The 27,996-nt window shown below is 41.5% G+C and overlaps 1 protein-coding gene across 1 annotated transcript; it reads right to left on the bottom strand.

Moving 5' to 3' along the window:
• Window positions 1-1,135: 1,135 nt before the first annotated feature.
• On the bottom strand, window positions 1,136-27,970 carry LOC114645474 (uncharacterized). Its single transcript, XM_051922102.1, has 3 exons — window positions 27,299-27,970; window positions 12,003-12,088; window positions 1,136-1,554 (listed from the first exon to the last, which is right to left on the bottom strand). Exons 1-3 carry the CDS (start codon window positions 27,768-27,770, stop codon window positions 1,486-1,488), a joined length of 627 nt encoding a protein of 208 aa, XP_051778062.1. The 5' UTR covers window positions 27,771-27,970; the 3' UTR covers window positions 1,136-1,485.
• Between the last annotated feature and the right edge of the window lie 26 nt (window positions 27,971-27,996).

Genomic DNA, 27,996 nt, shown 5'->3' with positions numbered 1-27,996 from the left:
GTAATAGACTATAAGAAAAGTATAAATCACTGGCAACTACCCTGAACATTAGAGTTCACCTATGGAGAGATGGAAGACATCTCTCCTGCCTGTACCTGGGAAATATGTCTCCAATACTCTCCCAGAGCCAAATGCAGGAAACCCATGACTGTACGCTTTTGCCAGTAGCTCTCCTTTGAAAATTGTATCATTGTTAGTGTCCAGTCAATATTAAAGAAAGATAAGTGTATCTTTTCTTTAGTGGTATTTTTACTTTTGTTGGCGTAGAATCAGTAGGGAAGGAGATTATTGTATGATATTTATATATATATATATATATATATATATATATATATATATATTTATGTAGGCTTTTGTTTTAGTTGGTGTACTGGGACATATTCCCAAGGAGCATGTGCTCCCTGCTGGATGTAGCTACTTGTGGTAGTAAAATGGAAAGGAGGTAAAAAAAAAAATAAAGAATGAGTTAGAAATGAATGGTAAATATTCAGTTTAATGGCTCATACCTTAATGAAAAACACAAAACATGTAAATAAAATTTTTTTTAATATACAGGATTACTGGTAGACTTGCAAAGTTAAAGCAAAACAAAAAATGTTGGCAGTAAATACAGAGAAAAATAAACTTCTTATAATTTACCATATCATATTGTATGTTGAAAACTTGACAAAAAGTAAAAATTGATTGATTTAGATTTATTTTATGTAGTAAATTTACCATTATCAAGCTAAAAAGATTGCACACATTTACAAATACTGAAAAAATAACATCCTATTTAATATTGTGGCGGATGGCTGGGGATCCTGCCCAGCCAGGACTCCTGGAAGGACCAGGAGAAAGACAATACCTTCCCCGGGCCACAAGAGGACAGTCACCTTGGTCCCCATGGGGGCCACAGGATCAGAACTTAGAAGCTCAACCCTGGGGCCCGTGGCTACCGCCAGGAGGTGGCCAGATGATTATGGAGCCTTGGACTGCAGCACTTCCACCACACTCAGTAGTGCTGCCGGCAGAAATTCCAGAAACACCTGGAGTGCTTCCAGGTGCTCATGCAGCACTTCTGCCACACCAGGAAGACATGGAATAGCTTAGATTGATTGCTGTGTGTTGTGTTGTCTTATAAATTGCATCATCAGGTCATTCTCATTTGCTACATATTGATAAATTGTGCATGGCTGGATTTGTTATTTATAAAAATGTCCTCTGTAGCCAATGAATGTTATGATGTATCACTGAGTAGTTGCTAAGCTGGACCAAGAATGTTTGCGTTGATAACCAAGAGCATGTAGTTCATACTGGAGGTGTGTCTGGGGTAAGCAAAGAGTCAATAAAGAGGTCCTGTTAGCTCAGAATTTCTGCTTTGTAAGTGCAAGTGATGGCAGCACGATCAAGTCTTTCCTGCAGGCTTCCATTGAACTAACTCACTTCTAAGAGTGAAGCAGAAAGAAGCGCTGCTTTTAGTTTCAGTGGTGTCTGCGCACCTGCTCACACTTGTCTTGCCGATCTTTTTTTAACAGTAACAGTAGGGCTGACACGGGATAACCATTCTTGAACCTGAAAGAAAAACAAAATTATTGGTATACTGAGGCGTGGTTACATTTTATCATTCAGGCTTTTATGGTATATATTTAAAGTTTTTAATGTAAGGAGGGTGACAAAAACACAGAGAGATCATAAAGGGGTTGGGGCAACAGATAGTGATCCCGAAATATAATTGAAAGAAGATGTTTACAAAGGCAGCTGTGGGCTGGCACCCTGCCCGGGCTTTGTTCTTGATTTGCGACCCGTGCTGGCTGGTATTGGCTCCAGCAGACCCCCGTGACCCTGTGTTAGGATAAAGCGGGTTGGTGAATGACTGACTGGCTGACTGTTTACAAAGGAATAAAGCAATTGTTGAAGAGAAGTCTTTCCAGAATTGAGTCTCGATTCCGACTGAAGAAAAGAGGCTGGTTATAAGGAAGGGGAGGAGGAAGCGGTGGGTTCAAGTGACTGGAAACAGCAAGTGACATCAGATGTCTTGGTGCCGTCAGTCTTTTGGTTTGCAGGTGGAGGAAGAGGAGAGGCCAACCCCCAGCTCAGAGTGGAATTACCATTTGATGATATTTGCTGTGGTCTCCCAAGTGCACGTGTGTGACAGGAGAATTATAATAAGGCCGGGCAAACAAGGTATGACTACTGAATTGAATCAGTATGCACAAATTGAATGACAGGTCACTGAAGGCCATTACTGGATGGAAATTGGAAGATGGTTTTGATTAAACATAGTGCATATATCTTGTTTTCTCAACATGGTGGATGATTCCTCTTTTGTGGTTTGTTTTTAAATTGTGTGTGTGTCATGTTAAAAAAGATGAGAAGGTGAAGTGCCTCTATGAAATATTCCCCATCTTTGCTGCCTGTTCAGCCACAATGATTTTAGATTACAGCCCATTAGGGCATTTAATGAAGGGATTGGGACAAGAAATGTTTGTTTGAAACTAGCAGGGTCAAAGACGAAAATTAGTCCTAAACCAAAGTGCCAAATCCTAATTGTAAATCATCCATTCTTAATCAAGACTAAAAGCAAGAGGTCTGTTATGATTTCCTGCCACAACAAAGCACATAGATTGGTTTTGGCTTTGTGAAATGTCACCAAAAGCAGGCTAGATTCTTCAATGGCTGGCCCAGGAAAAACTCAACCAACACCCAGCTAGTTTTCAACAGCTAACAGGCCTTGGCCTAGGCTAGGCCCATAACCGAGAACATTATTTTTTTAAAGTTTAAGGAGGAACATTATTTTTTTCAAAATCTTAACAGAGGTAGGAGGATCATGATCAAGCCTCAGGCCCACAGCGACAACACAAAGTTGTTTTTTTTAATTAAAAAAAACATTTAAATAATTCAAAATTCAAAAGGCAAAGCTGGGAAGAAGGAGAAAATATATGTTTTGCCTAAAGGGCATAAGTTTCAGCAAGCAAATCCTTCTTGTTCTTTCGGCTGCTCTCGTTAGGGGTCGCCACATCGGATCATCTTCTTCCATATCTTTCTGCATGTCCTCTCTCCCCACATCTATAAACCTTCACTTAGGCCTTCATCTTTTCCTCTTCCCTGGCAGCTCTATCCTTAGCATCCTTTTCCCAATATACCCAGCTTCTCTCCTCTGCACATGTCCAAACCAATGCAATCTTGTCTCTCTGACTTTGTCTCCCAACTGTCCAACTTGAGCTGACCCTCTAATGTACTAATTTCTAATCCTATCCATCCTCGTCACACCCAGTGCAAATATTAGCATCTTTAACTCTGCTACCTCCAGCTCTGTCTCCTGCTTTCTGGTCAATACCACTGTCTCCAACCCATATAACATAGCTGGTCTCACTACCGTCCTGTAGACCTTCCCTTTCACTCTTGCTGATATCCGTCTGTCACAAATCACTCCACCCATTTCACCCTGCCTGCACTCTCTTCTTCACCTCTCTTCCACAATCCCCATTCCTCTGTACTGTTGATCCCTTATCCACCTTCCCCAACTCTACCCCTTGCATCCTCACCATTCCACTGACTTTCCTCTCATTTACACACATGTATTCTGCCTTGTTCCTACTGACCTTCATTCCTCTCCTCTCTAGAGCATATCTCCACTTCTCCAGGGTCTCCTCAACCTGCTCCCTACTATCGCTACAAATCACAATGTCATCAGCAAACATCATAGTCCATGGGGATTCTTGTCTAATCTCGTCTGTCAACCTGTCCATCACCATTGCAAATAAGAAAGTGCTCAGAGCAGATCCCTGATGTAATCCCACCTCCACCTTGAATGCATCCTTCACTCCTACCACAGACCTCACCACGGTCACACTTCCCTCGTACATATCCTGTACAACTCTTACGTACTTTTTCCGCCACTCCAGACTTCCTCATACAATACCACAACTCCTCTCAAGGCACCCTGTCATATGCTTTCTCCAGGTCCACAAAGATGCAATGCAACTCCTTCTCTATACTTCTCCATCAACACCCTCAGAGCAATTATTGCATCTGTGGAGCTCTTTCTTGACATGAAACTATACTGCTGCTCACTAATCATCACCTCACTTCTTAACCTAGCTTCCACTACTCTTTCTCATAACTTCATGCTGTGGCTCATCAGTTTAATCCCCCTGTAGTTATTACAGTCCTGCACATCCCCCTTATTCTTAAATATCAGCACCAGTACACTTATTCTCCAGTCCCCAGGCATTCTCTCACTTTCCAAGATTCCATTAAACAATCTGGTTAAAAACTCCACTGCCATCTCTCCTAAACACCTCCATGCTTCCACAGATATGTCACCTGGACCAACGGCCTTTCCATTTTTCATCCTCTTCATAGCTGTCCTTCCTTCCTCCTTGCTAATCCGTTTCACTTCCTGATTCACTATCTCCACATCATCCAACCTATTCTCTCTCTCGTTCTCTTCATTCCAGCCTCTCAAAGTACTCTTTCCATCTGCTCAACACATTCTCCTCGCTTGTGAGTACATCTCCATCTTTATCCTTTAATCACTCTAACCTGCTGCATCTCGGTCCCTCTGTCTAGCCAATCGGTACAGGTCCTTTTCTCCCTCCTTAGTGTCCACCCTCTCATACAACTCATCATATGCCTTTTCTTTAGCCTTCGCCACCTCTCTCTTCTTCTGTTTTTTTTTTTTTCAGCCAACAAATCCAATATCACAAAACAAATATAATACCTTAAAATAGGAGCAGGGAACTAAATCCAGGAAATCAACAAGAACAGTGTAAGTCACAAAAACAGAATGTAGATCACAATCACAAAGCCATAGCTTCAGTGTAACCGCTTATAGAACTGTGGACACCCCTATGCTGCACCATCAGGTGGGTCCACTTCTTTGGCTTCCACTTTAAGGAAGCAGGGTGGATAGTTTAAATTAAGCCATTCATTATTAACATAATACTTGAAAATTTCTCTCATCAGTTGTCTTCCATTTACACTTGAGATTTGAAGATTTTTTGTGAATTCCGCTTGCAAAGGCAGCTTAAAACAAAGGCACAGTGGACTGGTAAACACCTGCAGTGCTGCTAAAACTTATGTGTAATATTCTTAAACCCTGTTAATCCACTTTATAGTCATTGGGGGCCAAATCAAGCAGGCAAAAAGCAGAAACTAGTATGACAGAAAAAATTACTTAACAATAGTTAAGTAATTTGGTTTGCAGTGCACATTGAAATACATGAGCATTTGTTTTAGAAATGTCATGAAGAGAGCTACTGAGATGGTTAAGGAAATGTGACAGAAGAAAGACTGATGTCACACACAATATGTACTAAGAGACGATTAAGAGATTAGCAGATGTCCTGTAAACAAGAATACTGGACAGTGGCCACATACATTTCAGATTTCAAGGGTAATAGCTGAACATTATAGATGTGAGAAGAACAAGTGTGTGGTAGGACAGACTTTTATTTCATTAAGTCATGTGGGTGTAAACCAACAAACCAATCAGAGTAAATGTATGCATTCATCAGCACTGTTTTGTAAATTCAGTTGTTTTTGAAATGGACCTCTGTCCTTACTTTTTTGACCATTTTGTAACAGACTGCTGTGATGAATGCTCCCTCTTCAGCATTTGCTGTAAGAGGAAATAAAGGATGCAATGGACAAGTTTTCTCCTGCCTGGTTTCTGACTCATAGAGGTTTTATCAAACTTGTTCTTTCTTTAATTAATATGTTAATTTCTGCCACACTAGTCCTGTAGAGGGTACCAGTTGGTCACAAGGTCCACACAGGCACTCACTCACACACACGACTAATTTGGAATATGCCAGTTAACCTAATGCCAGCATCTTTGGAGTACAGACAAGGAATAAAAATGCTCTCTCCACACAAAGACTAGGCATAGGATTTAAATGCAACTAGGCATCTATATATATAATTCACTAAGCTGCCGCCAGAGCAAGCAAGACACCCATGGAAGCACGCAGGACGGAGCCACACCCACCAACTCTAAGACCATTGGATATGACGACAACTCGCAGAGCCACGGCCACCAACTCGGACGCGATGACACAGAAAAAACGGCATCATTTATGTTCGTCTGTGCTAGAGTCCACATACACCTCTGAGCCACGTTGACTGTTCATAGAGGCATGTTTCTCGCGGATGTGAATTGCTATATGCTGCGTGTAAAACAGTTTGCGAGGGGTATCCCATGGGATCCTTAAAACAATCCTTTAAAACTGAGGTTAAAACACAATGAAGGAAGCAGTCTTTAAAAACCAATAAGCCCTGTGTCTCTGTTTCATTAGCGTCTCACCTGCTTCACCGATGCAGGCCCTGCAACAGTCGAGACGCTCTCTCAGCAGCTGACCTTCTCTGTGCCTGACTCCACTACTGTCAGTTGCCTGATTAAAAATGGCCTTTTCAAGGGGAGCTATGGACCCGCTATACCACAGGAACACCTGTGACATTGCCTTCGAGCCTGCTCTCGCTCACTCTAACGTACCGGCTTTCTCTCTCTCCTCACACACTCGCACACTGCACAGGGGAGAAACGCCCCCAGCACGACTCCACCCGGAAACCGTTTCAGCCAAACTTCCACGCCCCTCGCTACGCTGTGAGCGCGATGATTATTTATTTAAAAATGGCCTTTTGAAGGGGAGCTGTGGACCCACTATACCACAGGAACACCTGTGACATTGCCTTTACATTGTTTTCCTTTTATTTCTGATCCCGTTGAGCAGATCAGACACCCAGTCAAACAACACTGAATAATCAATAGCTGCAACTACTTCGCCCGCCCCAACTCCTCATCTGAGTCAGTTTCGTCTCTGTTCAGCAGTGTTTCCCAAACTCGGTCCTGGTGAACCCCTGTGGCTGTAGGGTTTTGTTCCAACCAGATTCCTAATCATTAATGCCGGTGAAACTCATCCGGGATAAGTCGGTTTTTCAAACGCAGCCGTGTAGCAGATAAGTCTACCTGGATGTAATAATCTGAGATGAATGCGCGCCCCTGTGCTGAGTGAAAAGCCAATGTATATTGAGTCTAGAAAACATGATCAGCAAGTCGTTGATAGACTGCAACAAAATGATGAAAGAACGGGCGCATTTTTTTCACACAAGCTGGGTGGGTGGGTGGGTGTTAGTTAGTTAATTAGTTACTCGAAGGATTTCAAGATTTAATATGCACAAGCAGTAACACTGCACAAGCAGCCCAAACCAGAAAAGACGGCTGGCAAAAAGTGTCCGACAAATTAAACGTGTGTGCATTGTACTTACTGAAAGCAGCGTTATGGATTTTGCAAATGTTCATTTTTTTCCCTCCTTTTAGACAACTGTGTCTTTCCGGAAGTGTTCAGCCATCAATAAATAATTATGCGGTGTATGTCTGCAGGAACACGTGCAGCGAGCGAGAGAGAGCAAGCGACACACACACACACACACACACACACACACATACAGGCGCGCGTGCGAGAGAGAGAGCGCTGGACACATAAGAATAATAATACTTCGTTACATTGATATAGCGGTGTTCTTAGTATTCAAAACGCTATCCACACAGGGAGGAACCAGGAAGCGAACCCACAATCTTTCACAGTCTCCTTACTGCAAAGCAGCAGCACTACTACTTCGCCACAAGGCAGTTAAAGAATGCACCTGGCTTGATTTTGTTTTCACTTCTGTTTACAGAGATCGGGTCGTAGATAGCATTGTTGCAATGTTACTTTTCTTGGTGGCTTATTACATTACGGATGTTTCACATGTTCATTTTTTCCCCTGTGCTTAAAAGACATTAAAAAAGTGTTTCTCAACGGTGACTCCGGAACATCTCAGTATGCAAGCTATATTAAGCGTCAACAACGAAGACTCGCTACACCTTAATCTACAAGTTCTGACACTTATCCCTACCGACGAAGTAACTTTCACCAGCGTGGCCTTCTTCGTCACAGACGATCCCGCTTTCAGTCACGGACAATTATATGTTGCTCTCTCCAGAGGTCTATCTTTTCATTCACTCACAGTCGTATCCTCAAACCCACGCCATTTGGACAACTGTGTCGTTCAGGAAGTGTTCACCCATCAATGCATAATTATGCGGCATATGCTATGCCGCGGGTTGGCTAGTAGGATTTAAATGCAGCGCAGTGAATCTGGGAGGCAGCAGCTCTTACCACTGTTATGCTTTCACACTTAACGTCTTGGCTTGTAGTTGATGACCCAATGCCACGTTTAAAAAGTTGAACTAAATTTGGTCTGCTCATCTTAGTTTTTGGAGATTTCTAATTATGAAAAGTGACCCTCACATGTGTGAAGAAGTCCTTCTATCTTTCTGTTTAAGGTCCCTTCCACACCTATGTGTGTCTAATCCTGCTTTGGATGTGTTAACCCTGCTGGAAGTGAACAAATTAAATCTATCAAAAAAAATTAAACAGTCGATATTGTGACTAATTGTTTCTGAATGTTACATTTTTTAATTGTAGTTATTAATTTATTTGAATAGTCTGGTGTGGACCGAGTGAGCCAGATTCTCAGTCTGTGCGTCAAGAACCGTGTTGGTATTAACATTTAAATCAGGCATGTCAAACACGCAGCCCCGGGCCGCTTGCGGCCCGCAACAGAAATCTGTGCGGCCCGCATGACAGATCCTAGTTAGCACTAAACTTGTACAAAATGATTACTATCGTTTGTGATTGAATCATTCTGCATCTTCGGTATTACTTATTGACTTTTCTTACTTCTGCCTTCTGACAAAAGCGTGTTTACCCATGGCATTACGGTACCAGAAACGTCATCTGCTAGTATAGCCACAAGCCTTGTCCAAAGTTAAAAAGCTACGGCGTCACAACTGAAGTGCTAGGCTGCAGCAGCCTGGCAGCAGGGGCAGCCTTAGGCATGTGCAAACTGTGCACCTGCACAGGGCCGCCACACCAATATATATTGAATATAAAACAGAAAGAGAAAATAACGACACAGCTGACGGCAATGTGGCCAAAAAACATTGTTTTTCTTGTTAAACAGTGTATTTACTAATGTCGCTCGAATCGGAGCAGTAAGCTATATGTAGTATTATAACGTTCTGCCGTAATGAGAATATCATGGGCCGCCACTTGGTTTTCAAGTTACGGACACGCGCATATAGAAGCGTGTCATGAGCACAAGGCGGCTTTGCAGTGTCTGCAATGGACGTGGCCATCCGCCGTGCATAAGATACCATATTGACATTGGCAGGAGAAGGGGCCACCGATTCTTTCTCTGCCCAGGGTCGCCACGAGCCTAGAGCCGCCCCTGGCAGGCTACACTACTGGCTGGGCTGCTGAGACTGGCCACTGGGCAGTACTGACCATCACAAGTAGTAATAGTTCACATATCTTCACGTTTTTTTGCTCTAGTTTCATGTAATTTTGTGCTAGTATTGTAAGGAACAGTTAGTGCAGACTACAGCTGAAGATGTGAAGTGGAGGCGAGAAGTTGGTGAGTTGTTTACTAACAAATTTTTTGTGATTTTGAGTTTGTAAAATTAGTATAGGTCAGGGGGCTTTTTGCATATCGGCTTATTTTACAATATAAACTTTCAAGTAAACTTAGTAAAGTAAAATTTGATTTTTGGAGGATTTGTTTTCCAACTTGAATTACTGAGCAATGAATTCAGTGAGCATTTTCGTAATTTAATTTCACATGAACAGGACTTTGCGCTGTTTATGTCACCATACTCTTACAACGTTGAGAATGTGCCTGAGAATATACAAATGAAATTGATTGAAGTGCAGTCAGATTCTATTCTGAAGGCAAAATACAACGAAGTTGGTGTGCCAGGCTTGTATGCTTACCTGCCACCCTCGTATGTGCAGATCTGTAAGTTGGCATCGAGAGTACTGTTTATGTTCGGAAGCACTTAACTTTATGAGCAATTGTTTTCGTTAATGAAAGCTACCAAAACCCCGCATCGCTCAAGACTTACCGTCGAGCACCTTTCATCCTTCATAAAAGTTGCAGCTGCACAAGATTTCAAGCCTGATATTGACGAACTGGTTACTAACAAGAGATGCCAAGTGTCGGAACAAAAGAAATAGATCTCACACTGTAAGACTCCTATATAAGCAATGAATCTCTATATATAAAATCCCTATGTGCGTCCAGGTGTCTGTGTGTGGGTGCCTTTTGGTGAAGTGCGCATGCGCGGGGCACGGTGCGATGCACGATATTACTGTCAGAGAAAGTTAGAGGCGTTTTACGGAAATACAACCCAGTATTACTGCGAGAAGAAATTAAAGGTACACAATACAGTGACGCATATTACAGCCACATACAAGTCAGTATTACTGTCAGAGGAGATTAAAGGCATATTACCGACGTGCACGCCTGTATTACCGCCAGAGAAAATTAAAGGTATATTACGGACGTACAAGCCAGCGGACATACAAGCCAGCGGACGTACAAGACGGTATCCTTCAATAAGGGTGCTCACAAAAAGGCGAGCCTCAAAAGGGCGACCTCAATTGGGCGCAGCGAATAAAGGCGCGCGTAAATAAAGATCTGCACCATTGTTGCTCTTCATATATTCCAGAGCCATTTGAACTCAATTATCTACGAACGCCTTTATTCGCCGCGCTCAATTGAGGTCGCCCTTTTGAAGCTCGCCTTTTTGTGTGTGCCCTTATTGAATAGAGCCGTACAAGACAGTATTACTGTCTCAGAAAATTAAAGACACACAATACATGGCGGCGGCCCACGAAGAACGGTCAACTCAGCAAGTAAACATCAACAAAAGAAAGGCTGAAAGAAAGAAAAATACAGCCGACAAAAAGAATGAGGTCAAAGTCCCTTACCATTTAATACAGACTGTTCCTACTAATGTTTATGCACTACTGTTCTAGTGCCCGTTATTGTAAAGGGCTAAATGACTAGTATAATACAATAATATAAGGACCTAGCTAAGAGGCTAAGACTCTAATTGTACGCTGTTGTATGGAGATTGTATGGAAATAAATTGCTTTTCTTTAAACTTTAAACTTTAAGTGTTACATTTTTTAAAGTTTTCAGTATGTTACAGTGCGGCCCGCTGACGCACATATGGCAGTTGAAGCGGCCCACCAATGGTAGTGAGTTTGACATGCCTGATTTAAATGATATTTTTTTAAAATGTTACTTACCCCATGTAGTTTGTAGCGATAGCCAAGAAAATAGTTTAAGTTTCAATTACATGTTTTCATAAGGAACAGAGATACGTTTCCAATATAATAGACATCTATGGTGACGAAGTTTGGACAACAGCAAACAATATCAAAAACATCCAATGAAAGAAATCTCACGTTACTTGTGTTGCATAACCTGCATGTCATGTCATCCAGTCATACAGTATGCTCACAATGTCTGAAACACATGTATTTTCACTTGTAAATACACAAGCATGAGGCATATGCTCTTCCTGATAATGTTTTCACTCTCTTTTTTTAACCTTTGCATAAATATAAATATAAATGTAACAGCATAAAGTGTGTCTACAATTTAAATGCTGTTTTGCATTTGAGTGTGTTCAATTGTCACTCACGGGAGAGTTTTCCAGAGATAGATTATTTTATAATTTTAACATAATTTTAGTGAAAATACATATATTAGGGACTTTGTCAGTATATGATTGGATGACTTGACATGTGGTTTATGCGACACAGGTAATGTGAGATTTTTTCATGGACAATTTTGATGTTGCTTACTATTGTCCAAAGTAGGTCACCATAGACTTCTGTTGTATCAGAAAAATTTTTATCTTCATTCTTCAGAAAAACATGAGACTCAAAAATGATCTTGGCCATCATTACAAACTACATGGAGTAAGTAACATCTAAAAAATATCATTTTCAGTTGAAGTATTCCTTTAGGTTTGTCTCAATGTTTGGTAAACTGAAGACTCCACTTTTTTGTTTCTTTTTCCTTTCTCATAGACTCTTGAACTGGTGAATTTACCCATAAATAAGGACGGCTCTTCCGCTCCTCCCTTTCCCCCAGTCTTCCATGCCCTTCCATACACTCACCTTTTGTAAAATGGCTGCTTCAACTTCATTACTGATCTGCTGTGAAACAAGAACTGAGACCTGAAGATTTACAATGGTGAACTTGCCTGTAAAATAAAAGCATGAAAAATACATGGCTGAATTAAAATGTGATAATTTTACTGCAGCATTACCATTGCAAGCAATGATCTTTATGTTGCATTCCTGTATTATGATGGCATCGGGCTCACAGAACAACTCACTTTTATCTAATAGAAAAAATGAGAGCTGTGGTGCTCACCAGCCTTGTTTCAAATAAGACTAACTAAAACCAGTCAGTGATGTACCATCAGAAGTTACAACCCATTTGGAACATCTTATGTTATGTGAAGTTCTTTTCCCAATATAGAACCTATCCTAATATCACTGGACTTAAAAGGCAGGAACTAATCCTGGACTGGATGCCATCCTAGGGCACTCAATAGCCTGGAACCAGTTAACCAGCATGTCTCTGAAATGGAGGCCAGATGGAAATGAGAAAAACATGCAAACTCTGCACAGAAAGTGCCTGGGGCTTCAATTATAAAACTTTGCGTGGATTAAAGTGTGAAAATATGTGCATTCCAAAAAGACAGGAAAATGCATATGGCAAAAAAAAATCTGATTTATAAAAAGTGGCATATGCATATTTCTACACAAATTACCATTTATAAATCACAATCAACTTGTAAATATGTGCTGTGAAATGATTGAACAGACAAAGAAAGAGGTTTGGGGGCAGCCACCCGTATACTTGAATCAGGTTGACAAAATGAAAGATTGGTTTCAAATGACATGTCTCAACAGACTTCAGTCCAAACATAGAACAACAACAATAGGCAAACATGGCAGTTTTAAAGCCAGGCAGGGGAAGTGATGTCAGCTGGGCAGGGCTGGAACCAGAAATGTCGTCATGGAACTGTAAGTGACATCCTTGAATCCAGGTGAAATTTCCCATGGTTGGTCTGCTGATGAAAAAATGGAACAATTAGTGCACTCTGCCACCCCCTGGTCTGGCACGGAATTATCAATTTGTGGACCCTTCAGCTGCCTCCCATGTGCACGTTTGTGACAGTGTACATGAGCGCACTTTGAATGCCACCCTGAAACATCCATATATGAAGCATGCTAATCAGCCATATGCATATGCAATCACGATGCTAAACAACTTCAATGGCTGGTAGAGCAGCTCCCTCCTGACGCATCGAGACCCTGTCAGCATTCAAGAGTATTTGGCTGTGCTCTGAGAGCACAAGATCGTGACTAGCATTGTAGTATCTCTCCTCTGCACTTTGAGGGTCAGAGAAAGGTGTAAGGCACCATCATCTAAGTGGATGCTCATTATCACTTGATACATATAATAACACGATTGCTGTTACAGTGAATATTTACAGGCCATAAGAAACACTGAGGGTTCAGTCAGTTACCTAACCAACAAGCCAGCCACCACATACACCACTGAGACACAACATTTGCCAGTAACATCTTGGATGACTTGTGTTTTAATGGAATGTAACTGTTTATGATTATCAAAAGCAGCTACATTCTTGCTAGGTTTCCTTATTGCAATATGAGTGCAGTTAAATTGTTCTGTTTACATTAGGAGAACCAGACACTGCTGCTATGTTATGCCCACCCACACCAATGGTTAATTAATGGCTTCCAGCACGGCAGGCATGATGCAATGAAGCTTGACTGAGCTATTCCTGACCTGACAGCCAGTGCCGACTTGTAGCCAATATAAAATGACATAAAACCAAAAGTTCTTTGGTGCAAATATGTAGCATTATACCCCTTAAAAGCAAAATAAAATAGTCTTTATATCATATTTACCACTTTTGAGATGTAATATGTTTCTCAAGTCAACATAGAAAAAAATAGTAGCATGGTGGTATGAATTTAGCTGGTTTCTGGCATTTCCCTAGTTGATCAAGGGTGCAGTCTTTTCCCAGTTCCTTAAAAATGTTGCAAATGCATGGGTCAGAGTTGGCCTAAATATATGCACCTTCCCCCTTTAAGTTTTCTTTAATAAGAGCTGATGTTTTCATTTGAAGTTGCATACACACATTTCAAGCCTCTTTTTATTCATATGTGGGCTTTATAAATGCGTTCCCTGGCCAGAAACTGAACCCAGGTCTGATGGCTGGCCGCTGTGGTGTCCATTGTGCTAAAGGCACACTAACGTAACTTGAACATCAATTTTTTTGGGCTTGTCTGTAGGTCAGTTGATATCACCCTGTGTCCTGCATGTCTTACAAGTGATTCATAGCACTGTTGAATCAAGTATTACATCTTTGTTTTTTCCGTCTTATTTTAGATCAAACTTTATAGCACAATGCAATGCAATTAAACAAATAAGAGCATACAACAATATGCTTTAAAATTAATCCATTAACCCATGTCTATTCATTGTAACTCTGCTAAAAGGAAGGCCCATAATATACTGTATTTAGTACATGGTGTTAATGGTCATTCTTTGATTCAAACAGGTGAAAAATGATGGCAATATGACAGGCACCCAACATTTAAAATGGTAAAATATTTGCTAGAGAAACAGAGAGAGAGAGAGAGAGGAGGAAGAGAAGAAATAGAAAAATACAAGGAAGACTATAAAAAATAAAAGAATAAAAGGCTAATGTACATTCTATGACAACACCCACATCTTACAGAGAGCCACTTGTCCTGAGAATAACACAGTGTGTGTTACACAACAAAGGCAGTTAAATTACTGCTTTGAACTGACCTCCTTTTCAATTAAGATGCCATTCTACCAGAGTCACAAGTATCACATGGCATGTAGTTACCTTCTTATAAGTACCTCTGAAAGGCAGGATTTACTGTCGTAAGTTAACCCTGCTGCCTAGCATCTTCTAGTCACATTTGGTGTCTCCTCACGGTCTGTTGGGGGGTCTACAAGCTTTTGCTATGTCTGCATGGTACACCTATTTCCCTTCCACATCCTGAAATCAGCTAAATGTCAGATCTAAATGGACCCCAGTGTGAGTAAGTGTGTCCTATGATGCTGTTTCCTTCCTGCTGCCTGGCATTGCTGGTATAGGCTGCAGCCCTTGGTGATACTCATTTGGATTAAGTGGGTTTGAGAATGCAGGTTTTTCAAATGTATTCTTTAATAATGAAGTCATTTACTCATTGTGATGGAGTGCGTAACATGGCTGATCATTCCTCTGAGGCTGTAGGTCACTGCCAGAGTGGAGTCTGCATGATCTGTCTGTGTGTCACAATGGTATTGTCGCACATCCTCAGAGACACACAGGTTAGGTTAACTGGTTTTATAATGGACTGGTTTTCTATCCACTGTCAGTTTTTGTGTTATATAGCATGATAAGCAAGATGTCTGCAAAACAGAGATACAGTAAATATTTTAGAATGAGGACATGAAAAAGGGATGAATAAATCTTAATCAAAAATAGAGCCAGAAGTGAGAAAACACAGAAATGAAAAATACAACCAACAAAGCCAAACTACATTGTAAAATGTCTGAAGCAAGCTGCAATAAAAAAATAACCTTAAGCAGAGATATTTAAATACAATGCCAGTATGAATTTTTTTTTTCTTTTTTTTCACAAATATTCCAAAGCTAATATTTACTACCATCTTAAACAAGTGGATCATGTGTTATAATCTGCCTTTAGACTAAAACAGAGAATTTCTCTAGCAATTAGGACTGGGAATGAAATGTGAGTCAGAAATTGAGAGATGACCAGGAGTAATGTTCCCCAAAGTGTTTTTCACAGCAAATATGCAGTGTTCATCTGTGACAATGCATGCAAAATATCTTCCAGACCCCCATCATGCTTTGCAAGGCTGGAGTGACATGAGAGCTGTTGCAACCATGTCACACTTGCAAACTGTAAGAGTGCTGCACCATCTGCTTCCTACATTTTGCTCTAAAACAAGTTAAATACTTAAATACTAGTCTGTAACACCCTGGATTTACTATCTCAAGATTGTTGATGATTTTATTTTATGCTTATAGTATTTGGACTGTATTGTCAATAGATATCTCAATTTTAATTCTCATATGCCGCTGCTGGGGGGCTTGTTTTGTTTTGGATGTGCTCTGTCTCTAGGTATGTCAGAGGACTGGGACTTTGTGAAGTGGGGTCCAGCTTCATGTGGGGAGGCAAAATGGGGAGGCGGGGAGACTGGGGGGTGGGGGGGGGGGGAGAGAGAAAGAGAGTAAGCTATCTCTAATCTATCCTTTTAATACTTATAATTATAAGTGACAGCGTAACAATAGGCTTCATGGCAATAACTCCTGGGAAAATTGGAAATTAAGGTTAAAGCTGTCTTATTTTCAGTTAAGACTACAAAATAACAACAAAATTTCAGAAGCAATGTCTCCAAGTAACTCCAAGACAGTTACCTTTGTAAGCTGGAATGTTAAAGGCCTGAATCATGAATTAAATAGAAAGAAAGTATTCTCTCACGTAACAGGTCTAAACACTAAAACAGTATTTTTACAGGAGATCCAGCTATTAAGCAAAGACAGTTTCAGCTGCACAGAGACTGGACTGACAAAATATTCCATTTCAGCTTTACAAAAAAAAAATTAAATAAACCTTGCAGTATTTTCATTTGGGTAACTTAGCTGGCAATAATGAGAATATTATTAGTACTGCTACCGGATATGTAACACTGATCTCTGTGGGCTGGCTCAGTCACTTCACTTGGCCGATTTGCATGTATAATTAGCCATGTGGAATACAACAACAAGCCTTAAAGGCTTTAAATTATTGCTAGTTTGGTTGTATTTTATTTATGATTATTGTTCTTTCTAAATCTCTATTGTTTGAGGTACATTGGTGTGGTGGTTAGCACTGTTGCCTCAAAGCTCAGGTCACATTTTTGGCCACAATAATCAGTCAAGCACAGTTGGCAGCCCTCAGGGACACTTAAAAGACCATTGCACTATTATAATCCACTCAAAATTACAAGTAGGTTGGTTCCTCCCTCCCCATTGACTTTGAAGCATTGTGCAGAGTTTGCCGAACTTCCTGAACAAACTCTATTCAAAACCAAAAAAAAGTTGTTTTTTTTGCCAAAGCCTTTTTTAGACACCAAAAAGTCTATTAAGAAAAAACAAAAGAAAAGCAAGACGTCTGGAAACAAGGTCAAAGGAACAAAAGCAAAGCACAACGCACAAAAAGAATTATTATCCAGATCTCAGTCTTAAACTGCAGCCTGCAACTCTAGTTTGAGTTATTGCCATAGTGAACTATTACAGTCACAATGTACAAAATACAAAATGTCAGCCCACATCAAATAAGAAAATGGTGCCAAAAAGACATGAAAATGAATAGCCTTCAAATATGCTTTGAATGAGTTTTTTAGAGTGCAAAATCATGGAATGATTGAGTGAGTTTAGAGCTGTCGGGATGAAACCGTTTCTGAATGTTGTGGTGTGAAATTTTGTATAATAAGTTGATAAATATTTTTTATGTCCTTATTTGTAACTTAGGCAAAGCAATGTAATATTAGTAGTTCATTAGTGAGGAACATTCATATTTATCCTCTTTTTGCACTGAGAGTAATAATGCTAAAACAGCTATGGTATTTGGAATAGTTTGGCCATTCCGTGGACCATTATGTTGTTACAGGTTGATTGCAATCAGATGCCTTAAACCAGGGGTGGGCAAAGTCATTCCTGGAAGGCCGCAGTGGCTGCAGGTTTTTGTTCCAACCCAATTGCTTAATTAGAAAACAATCCTTGCCAATAATTACATTTCATGGCTTATTAGTGTTTAACTCTGCTTTGTCAAGTCATTCTCATATCCTAGATTTTTTTTCCATTCTAAGGATATCATCCAAATACTTTGAAGTGTAAAATGGATGGGTAATTCTCAATCCTTCACTTTTTTCTCTTCTCTTTCCTTCCAAGTATTTAATTAAACCAAATAGTGCATGATAAATACACACAGGTGTAAAGGGTAACAAGCAAAATGGATAACTGCTGGTTTCTTTTGTCATTTGCTTCTTATTGCTAATAAGGAGCAATTAAAAACAGAGAATGCAGCTGTTTAAGACTTAAATAAGCAATAAGGGTTCAAAATCTTAATGAGGGAGATAACTAAAATGAAGAAGTGTTTCTAGAGCAATAAGTGCTTCTTATTAAGCAATTGGGTTAGAACAAAAACCTGCAGCCACTGCGGCCCTCCAGGAATGACTTTGCCCACCCCTGCCTTAAACTAATAAAAGCTATGCAGTTAATTTCATTGTATTGATAGGCCATGTCAAGGATGTGAATCTAAAGAATAAATGGAAACCACACAGGAACCACAGCACTGCTTTGACGCTGGGTGCCACCAGTTTGCAAAACCCAGCCAATGATTTGACCTTTCGTGAGAATGAGCATGGCTTTACGCCCAGTTTAGTTTTTATACATTGCGATGTAAGTGTGGAAATGGGTGTACGCAACATTTTTATGCGTACCCACTGTTTAGATATGAGGCCCCAGGTCTCCAAATAAGGCAATTTATAGGAAAAGACAGGTTTTCAATCAGAATTTAACCTCTTAACTACTAAAGAAATGGAACAGCGACATCATTATTATGAGCATGGAGAGAAGGCCAATAAGATCTTAGCCCAACAAATTCACAAGCAGGATGTCCATAATCCATCCATCCATTCTCCAACCCGCTGAATCCGAACACAGGGTCACGGGGGTCTGCTGGAGCCAATCCCAGCCAACACAGGGCACAGGCAGGAACCAATCCTGGGCAGGGTCCCAACCCACCACAGGACACACACAAACACACCCACACACCAAGCACACACTAGGGCCAATTTAGAATCGCCAATCCACCTAACCTGCATGTCTTTGGACTGTGGGAGGAAACCGGAGACACCCGGAGGAAACCCACGCAGACACGGGGAGAACATGCAAACTCCACGCAGGGAGGACCCGGGAAGCGAACCCGGGTCCCCAGGTCTCCCAACTGCGAGGCAGCAGCGCTACCCACTGCGCCACCGTGCCGCCTAGAGAGTACTATAAGTACTATAAGTCCTTATATTCTACTCAGTTTAAAGAAGATAAGACACAGTCTAATGAGCTTTTTGATTCATTACAGATACCACAGCTAGATACTCTTAGTGCTGTGGAAATGGATAAACATCTGACATTTTCAGAATGATTAGATGCTATAAACTCACTTCAAAGTGGGAAAGCAGCTGACCCTGATGGCTACCCAGTGGAATTTTATAAAAAAAATTTGAATTAAGTTAGTTCCACTATTATTAGTAATGTTTATTGAAGCTAGAGATAGCAAAATTTTACCTGAAACTTTCCGCCAAGCATTAATTACTATCTTTTCAATGAATAATGAGGACTAATACAATGTGCATCATACACACCAATCTCATTCCTGAATAATGATGTTCAGATACTCTCCAAAGTTCTAGCCAGAAGGATTGAGAAAGTGCTTCCTTTTGTAATATCACAAGACCAAACTAGATTTATTAAAGACAAACACGTAACTTCTAACCTTTGACATTTGTTTAATATAAATATATTCAATTCTAGCACCTCTGACATCTTTTTTATCTTTAGGTGCAGAAAAAACATTTGATATGGTTGAATGGGACTACCTATTCACCCCACTACACAAATTTGGGTTTGACCAAAACATATGTGCATGGATCAAATTAATCTATGCTAATCCAGAAGTTTTAGTTTGTATTAACAACATTATTACGGATTACTTCAAACTGGAATGTGGCACTCGACAAAGATGCCCCTTATCACCTTTGCACTTTGCAGTCTCCACTGAACCGTTGGCTGTATACTTTTGAAATGCATCAGAAATAAATGGGATTTTCAGAAAAGGACTTGACAGAAACTATTACTATATGCAAATGATATGGTACTGTATATATCTGACCCACAAAATTAACACAGCATTAACACATTTTCAAAATTTTTCTGAATTCAAAATCAGTTTGAATTAAAGTGTGCTTTTTCCAGTGAATTTTCTAGCACACAATATCGGACTGAACACTTATCCATTTATCTTAGCATATCAGTTTAAATATCTATGGGTAACTATCACAAGTAAATGTAAAGCTCTTTTTTGCTGTCTCAAGTCAAGTCAAGTTGGGGAGCATGCACTGGTACAGTGCGTTGCCACACCCACTACACGTCAAAACAGCTCGGGATTCCAGTTGGCATCCCCCTAGGCAGACATGCGGTCCAGTCCTATCCTCCGGAAAAGACCCTGTATCTGCCGCAGCCAGGTGTTACGTGGGCAACCCCTTGGCCTGGTCCAGCCACTTGGGTCCCCAACAATGAGGATCTTATGAGCCGGATCACCCTCTGGGAAACGTGCCACATGGCCATAGTGCCATAACTGATGCTCCCTCACAATGCAGGTAATGTGCCTCATTCGGGACTCCATGAGCAACCGCTCATTCGACACAAAGTCAAACCAATGGTACCCAAGGATTTTCCAGAGAGACACAGTACCAAAGGAGTCCAGTCTTCGTTTCAGGTCACTGGATAGCGTTCATGTCTCACAACCATATAGTAAGACAGGAAGCACCAGGACCCTAAAGACTTGGACCTTCATCCTTTTGCATAGATATCGGGAGCGCCACACACCCCTTTTCAGCGACCTCATGACCCCCCATGCTCTACCAATCCGTCTACTGACTTCATAGGAAGAGTCACCAGAGACTTGAATGTCACTGCTAAGGTAAGTAAACCTCTCAACAAGGTCAATACTCTCTCCGCAAACAGACACACTGCTGATGGCTGTGCCCAAGAGGTCATTAAAGGCCTGGATCTTGATTTTTATCCAGGACACTTGCAAGCCCAGACACTCAGACTCCTCACTCAGTCACTCGAGCGCCCTGATCAGAGCTTCCATTGACTCCGCAAAGATCACAGCATCGTCAGCAAAGTCAAGAATCCGTGAATCTTTCTTCCCCAACAGATGCTCCACAGCCGCTGGACCCCATGACCTTGCCCAACACCCAGTCCATACAAGCATTGAACAGAGTTGGAGCAAGAACACACCCCTGACGAACCCCAGAATCAACTGGGAAAAACGCAGAGGTCCTGCCTCCACTCTGCACAGCACTCACAGTACCAGTATATAGGCCAGCCATGATATCCAGCAACCTCAGGGAATCCTGCGAACCCTCAGGATGTCCCACAGGGCAGCTCAATCAACTGAGTCGAATGCTTTGTGACAATCGACAAAGGCTGCAAAAAAACTCTGCCGATATTCGCATTTGCGCTCTATGAGAACCCTCAGTGCCAGGATGCGGTCGATGGTAGACTTCTTAGGCGTAAAACCAGACTGTTCCAGTCGCTGGATTGCTCTAATGAGTTTGCACGCAGTTTGTGTGAGGAACTTTCAGATTTGGGTACGACTGCCGATCCTAATGTGATGTGGGAGACCTTCTATGACAAGACCCTGAAGGTTGCTGAAGGTTGTGTTGCAGTTACCAGTGTTCCCAGAAGGAGGTGTTTCATTTCACAGGGCACACTGGATATTATCGAGAGGAGTCGCAGCACACGGCTCAATGGCAACTTTGGTCTGTACCAGGAACTGAGAGGGACGGATCTGAGGGCAGATAAAGAGGTGTTTGTTAGAGGGATCTGTGAGCAAGTGACACACCATCTGTGGTCTAACGACCCACGTCCTGCTTACAGAGGAATCGAAGCATTACGCACATCTGAATCTGTTCCTCGGAGAGTCGCAGTCAGGGCAGCTGATGGAACGGTCCTTACGGATGACACTGCAGTTGTGATCCGCTGGGCTGGCTACTTTGAGCGGTTGTTCAAAGCTGATCCTTCAGCTAGGACGTTGGATATCTCTGGGTCCACGGTTCTTGAGGCTGATCCCTCAATTAGCTGTGAACCACTCAATCTCACTAAAATTGCATGGGTGCTGAACCAGCTGAGAGGGGGGGAATGCTGCAGGGATCTGTGGTATCCGGGGTGAACTTCTCCAGGCTGGTGGAAAGGCTGTCCTCCTGGCATTGCAAGCAATCTTTGCTTCCATTTGGGAGACTGGCATCATCCCAACTGACTGGAAAACAGGACTTGTCGTCCCTATCTGGAAAGGGAAGGGTGATCACCTGGATTGCAGCAACTACAGGGGGATAACACTGCTCTCGGTGCCGGGTGAGGTCCTTGCTAGGGTCATCCTCAATGGGATCTGTGATCACTTGCTCACCTACCAGCGACCGGAACAGTCTGGTTTTACGCCTAAGAAGTCTGCCATCGACCGCATCCTGGTTTGCTGTCTGCATGGAAAAAATGAAACATCTTACATTAGCAGGGAGAATCAACATTATTAAGATGACCATCCTTCCCAAGCTTCTCTTCCTATTTCAAACTGTCACCATATACATTAATAAATCATTTTTTAATAAACTAGATTCAACCATAACCTCATGTATTTGGAATTCAAAACATCCACACGTCCAAAGGGTGACTGTACAATGACCTAAAGCAGAAGGGGGCATGGCCCTACATAACGTTCAGATTTTATTACTGGGAGGCAAATACACAAACTATAAAGACCTGGGGCCTCATATGTAAATGGTGCGTATGCACAAAAATGTTGCATACACCCATTTCCACGCTCACATCGTGATGTGTAAAAACTAAACTTAGTGTAAAGCCACACACATTTTCACGCCATTTCATATGTACGCAAGTTCTACACTCGGTTTTGCAAATTGGCAGCGCCCAGTATCAAAGCAGTGCTACTGTTCCTGTGTGGTTTCTCTTTATTTTTTAGATTCATATCCCTGACGCAGCTTTATCAAATACCCTGAAATTAACCGCATATCGTTTTTTAGTTCAAGGCATCTGATTGTAATCAACTTGTAACCATATAATGGTGTACCGAATGGCCAAACTATTCCAAATACCATAGCCACAGTGTACCACTCTGAGTATTTTAACCCAGTTTATCTGAGTGTGGAATCACAGCTGTACAGCAGCTGAGCGGAAAGCTCTATGACAGATTGTGTCAAAAGTGGGGAGAAATATTGGGATACAGCTTCTAGCACACACTGCCTGAGCCATGCGCACAGTCTATTTGAACTTCTCCCATTCAGCAAATTCTTCAGAGCCTTTCCTGTACGGACCTCATGGTTCAGAAACAGTTTCATCCCAAGAGCTATAAATGCACTCAATCAGTCCATCAAGTGCTCTCAATAGAACTGTTTGTACTTATAAGTACAATTGCCTCAATGTAAACTTGCATTGCAGTTGTAATATTGCACAACCTGAGCCACTTATGCTTTCATATTGTATATTTTTCACTTTTTTTCCTATTATTAGTAATATATTTGTTATTTTATCATTTTATAAGAAAATAAGTTTATGGAGGATTTGCATATTGAATCTCATGGTACCATACAATGACAATAAAGGAATTCTTCCCATAAGGGGACCCGGACCGTTGTTGTGCCCCAGAACAAAAGGTAGACCTGGAAAAGGGAGAGCGGGACTTCCAATAGTGTGCAGAGTGAGCCCATCCGCTTTAAGGTGGTGGAGGGCTCGCTGACCTCGGCTGGGCGCGGGACAAAGTGGGGCTTCCCGTCCTGTTTTCACGTCTGCAGGGCACGAGAGCAGAAAAGGGGGCAGCGCTGTTATGAGTGCCAAAATCAGGGTCATGTCTGGAGGTGCTGTCCGTTTAAAATGGCAGAGGACGCCAGGGGATGGAGTAGGGGTGGCACCTCCCCTTCTTATTGTTTTTCAGGAAGGACCCGTGGGCCCAACAGCGTCAGTTCCCCGTCCTGGAAGAAACCAGCCCTCGCAGGACAGATCGCCTCGCCCCACATGGCTCAGCTAAGGGAGGGGCACTGTGGTGGATGACCGGGGCCCTTGCCCGGCTGGGACACCACTTCTGCGTATCGTCCGGAGGAACAGGCATGGGCTGTACAATACCTCCCCCGGGACACTAGATGGCAGCTCCCCTCGATGGCAGTGGTGCATCGGATAGCCACATGCCCCCTGGCAGATGGAATTCTCTTCGGCCCTGTTGGGGTCTGGGGGTGCCACAAGGGGGCACTGCAGTGGCTCCTGAGCCTATGTGGGTGGTTCTTCTGCCACACCCAGAAGTGCAGTCAGAAACGAGCCAGTGACTTATAAAGGGAGCCAGCAGCCACTAATCCGGGAGCCAGAGTCGGGAGGAGGAAGACGAAGCTTGCCAGGAAGAGTGCTGGAGGAGAAAGAAAGAGAAAGAGAGAGAAGAGAAGAGAAATAATTGTGTTTTGGTGTTGGGACTGTGTTGTTGTGCTTTTGTGGGAACGAGGAAGACGTTTCCACAAGGGGGGAGAAAAGAAAATAAAAGCCCTGTGTGCTTTGAACTTGTGTCATATGTTTGTCTGTGTCAGGGCTCGCCTTTACAGACAAAATAAACAATGGGATTAAAGTGGAAATTTCAAGATTAAAGTTGACATTTCGAGCCTTTTTTCTACTGTGTCCCTATTTTTTTTCTTTTCTCAATGTTTTATACATGCTTTAATTTCTATCATCATGAAAATGATATCAAGTATGTGTCCTGTTGGCATAAGAGAAAGCCTATTTAAGAAGCACGTAGTGATTCACACACATAAGAGCACATAGAAGAACACATAGAATACAAAGCATGTAACATGCTACTTTAGTTACGATGGGATTTGAGAAACTATTAAATTAAATGATTTTAAGATGTAGTTTATGATGTTCTCCTTTAACGACAAAATAAACTATGTGATTAAATTGGAAATTTTGACCTTTTTTTCACACTGTTTCCCAGTTTTTATTCTTTTCTCTGTACCTTAATATGCTTCCATATGAAACTCAGACAGTGGGCTACGATTCACCTTTTCACAGCAACTTTGAAATCTGACCACTTCTTATTTATTTCGAGCACTGTGTGACTTTCTGAACCTGAACTTTTGAGTTTCTCCACCACTCTGTCACTTGATCAACTTCTTTTTGTTGTTTGCATCACTACTTAAACCAACAAATTTTTCCTTGCCTCTACTTGGTATTTGCTGAAATTCTTCTTTTTCCCCGTGCTTTTGCCATGGTCTTTTCACTGAATGCAAAACATAAGGGGTTATTTATATTGATTTGCATATTCAAAGAGGCATAATTCTGGGAGTAGTTGGGGTGGAGCGGGAGGCGCATGCACAAGTGTTACTTTTCATGCTGACCGGGATTTATAGAGTGGAAGAACGTGGAAGTTGGTGTATGCACAGATTTATGCATCCACTTTTGTTTACGGCATGTTTTAGTGTGAATTCTACGCACGGCGTTATGCATAATGCCCCTTTACATCGACACAAATTGATGAATATACACAAGCCTGGCCTACAATAGAAATAAAATCTTGTAGTACTTCTTTATATTCCCTGCTCTGTGCCCCAGTTAATACAAACTACTTTCATTGCACTAATAAGCCAATTCTCTCAGAATATGGAACCAAAGTAGGAAGCACTTTAAGACAGAGAAGCTTTTCTACCATCTCAAACATACACAGTATTTAATGTTTGGAAAGTGTCTGGGATTAAAACACTTAGAGACTTGTAAATAGATAATGTCTTTGTGTCCACGAAAAATTATGCTTCAAATTTAACTTCTCATCAATACAATTCTTACACTACTTTCAGGCTGCAATCTTTGCTAAACAGAATTTTGCCCAATTTTCTTCACCTGCCACCTAGATCTATTCCAGAAGAAATATTGATCAGTCTTGAAGACTGAGATAGCATCTCTACAATTTTAAAAATATTTTAGTCTCTTCCTTTCAAAGATCCTAGAGTACTTTGGGGAAAGGATCTGTCACTTAATATTTCAGAAAAGAAGTGGAAAGCAGTCATGCACAGAATACACTCTAGCTCCATATGCACAAAGCATTCAATCATTTAACTTAAAACCTTTTATTGAGCACATTTATTTCATTTAGAATTGTCCAAAATGTTTGCAGGGCAACATTCAACTTGTGAATGTTGCAATCTAGCTCCGGCCTCACTGGGCCACATGTTCTGGGCGTGCACCAAATTAACAACATTTAGGACATTTTTACCACCAGACAGCCTTGGTGTCACAATCACTCCGAACCCATTAACAGCTGCCTTTGGCGTACTCCCCGACAGGCATAAAGTGGACAAGGACAAACAAACTGTTACCCTCACTACTAGCATTAAGAGTTATCTTACTCAGCTGGAAGAATCCCACCCCAACACTTTTAAGTGAGTGGGTAACTGTTGATCTATGCTATTTGAAATTGGAAAAGAATCAAATTCTCACTTAGAGGATCTGTTCAAAACCTTTTAAACATATGTCAGGATCTAATCAATAACATTTCAGAATATGCTTCCATTTCAGGAAAAAGGATGCTCTTCCTTTCTTGTTGCTTTTATAGAGTTGCTTTGGTTGTTGGCTCTTTTCTCTTTCTCTTGGGTGGGGGTTGAATTTTTCTTTGCTTTGTTAAATTTGATTTGATTGTATGGAATGTTATCTGCTTCTAATTAAAATCAATTCAACATATATAAATTAAAGACCTCTGTGTGTGTGTGTGTGTGTGTGCGTGTGTGTGTGTGTGTGTGTGTGTGTGTATGGAGGAGTTCGCTCTGCTCATGCTCAACCACAGCCATGCACAACCAATGTGCATGCATGCCCTTTTAAATTTGTTTCGGCGCTTGCTACAAAAGATCTATGTGCACCACCATGCAACAATGACGTGGTGCTAATAACACATATGAAGAGACACAACGTCAAAATGAAGTAATCTCTGTGGCTCAACAACGTGCAAGTGAAACACCTCAGCATTGTCTTTCTGGAGGTACAGTATTTTCTCGAGACAAAGATTAATGGGACTTATATGCCAGCGACACGACTAAGATACGGTATCATCAGTATCTTCTTACGAATGCCAGTGGGGCAGAAAGCACAAGTGGGTCCTAGTTTTCTGCACGGGGTAGTTCTTAGGAGTTAGCTGACGCCTCTCCAAGTTCATGAATATAGTAAAACTGCTAGGGAGTCTTTTTTGTCCTTAAGAGCACATGCAGCTAGTAAAAAATAAATTTTAAAAAAGCCACAACATTTTTGAATAACTAACTATAGTCCTTGTTTCCCATTGTTTTTCCATTGATGGTCATAGAAAGCAACAATAGGCTCAAGACATGAAGCAGTCTTCAATGGGACAACAGACAGGGGAAACACAGGCACAAAATAACACACCAGAACAATTTACAGTCCCAAAGAAGCATGTAGCAATATAAATTAAACTCCTATCAGATGATAAGAATTTTATAGGAAAACTTACCTTGTCCTGATGAAGATGTATTTGGCAATGATGATGATGATGATGTGGTTGTAGGCCGAGCTGTGAGCAGAGTGGTAGAAGATTTCCTAACTTCTGAGGTGGTGGTGGATTTGTTTGTTTGTGGCATGGTAGATGCTGTTGCAGGGGTACTGTTGCTTGGTCGATTTATACCATGAATGGTGGTGGATTTTTTTGCCTGGGGAATAGCTGCAGATATTGTTGCAGTGTGCGGAGAGGTTCTGGATTCTGTTGATGGCTGAAGGGTGGCAATGGACTCCTTTGCAACAGGAATAGTTGTGGATATAGACAGTGTGCTTGTGGAATCTGCTACTTGGGTAAGGGTCACAGATTCTGTAGCTTGGGCAAAATCGGTAGATTCAAGCGCAGGCAGATTGCTACTGGAATCTGTTATGATAGAAGCAGTAGTCGATTTGGACACAGACAAGGTGGTGGAGGACACAAATGGGGTCATGGTGGTTTCACTTGCTTGGGGAGAAACAGTTGATTCTGTTGTTAATGGAGTGGTGGTGGGCTTGTGCACATTTACTTGCAAAATGGTGGCGGTGAATTCAGACACAGCTGGGGGAATGGTGATGGTAGAAGGTACTGTTAGAACAGTGATAAATTCTGTTCCCTGGGGAGTGGTGGTGGTGGATTGAGATGAAGAACGTGTAGAGGTGGCTTTAAATGCAGGTGAG

Source organism: Erpetoichthys calabaricus, chromosome 2, assembly GCF_900747795.2.
Source record: "Erpetoichthys calabaricus chromosome 2, fErpCal1.3, whole genome shotgun sequence".
NCBI lineage: Eukaryota > Metazoa > Chordata > Cladistia > Polypteriformes > Polypteridae > Erpetoichthys > Erpetoichthys calabaricus.
Note: the sequence above shows the minus strand (reverse complement) of the source record. Positions and strands in the feature narration are given on the sequence as shown.

Bases quoted from the DNA above. Each gene is read 5' to 3' on its own strand.
- LOC114645474 (XM_051922102.1), bottom strand. From the start codon at position 27,770: ATGACCCCATTTGTGTCCTCCACCACCTTGTCTGTGTCCAAATCGACT. The intron at 12,089-27,298 runs GTAAGTTTTCCT...TTTATTTTACAG, and splicing joins TACATCTTCATCAGGACAAG to GCAAGTTCACCATTGTAAAT. The intron at 1,555-12,002 runs GTGAGTGTATGG...TTTTTCTTTCAG, and splicing joins AAGCAGCCATTTTACAAAAG to GTTCAAGAATGGTTATCCCG.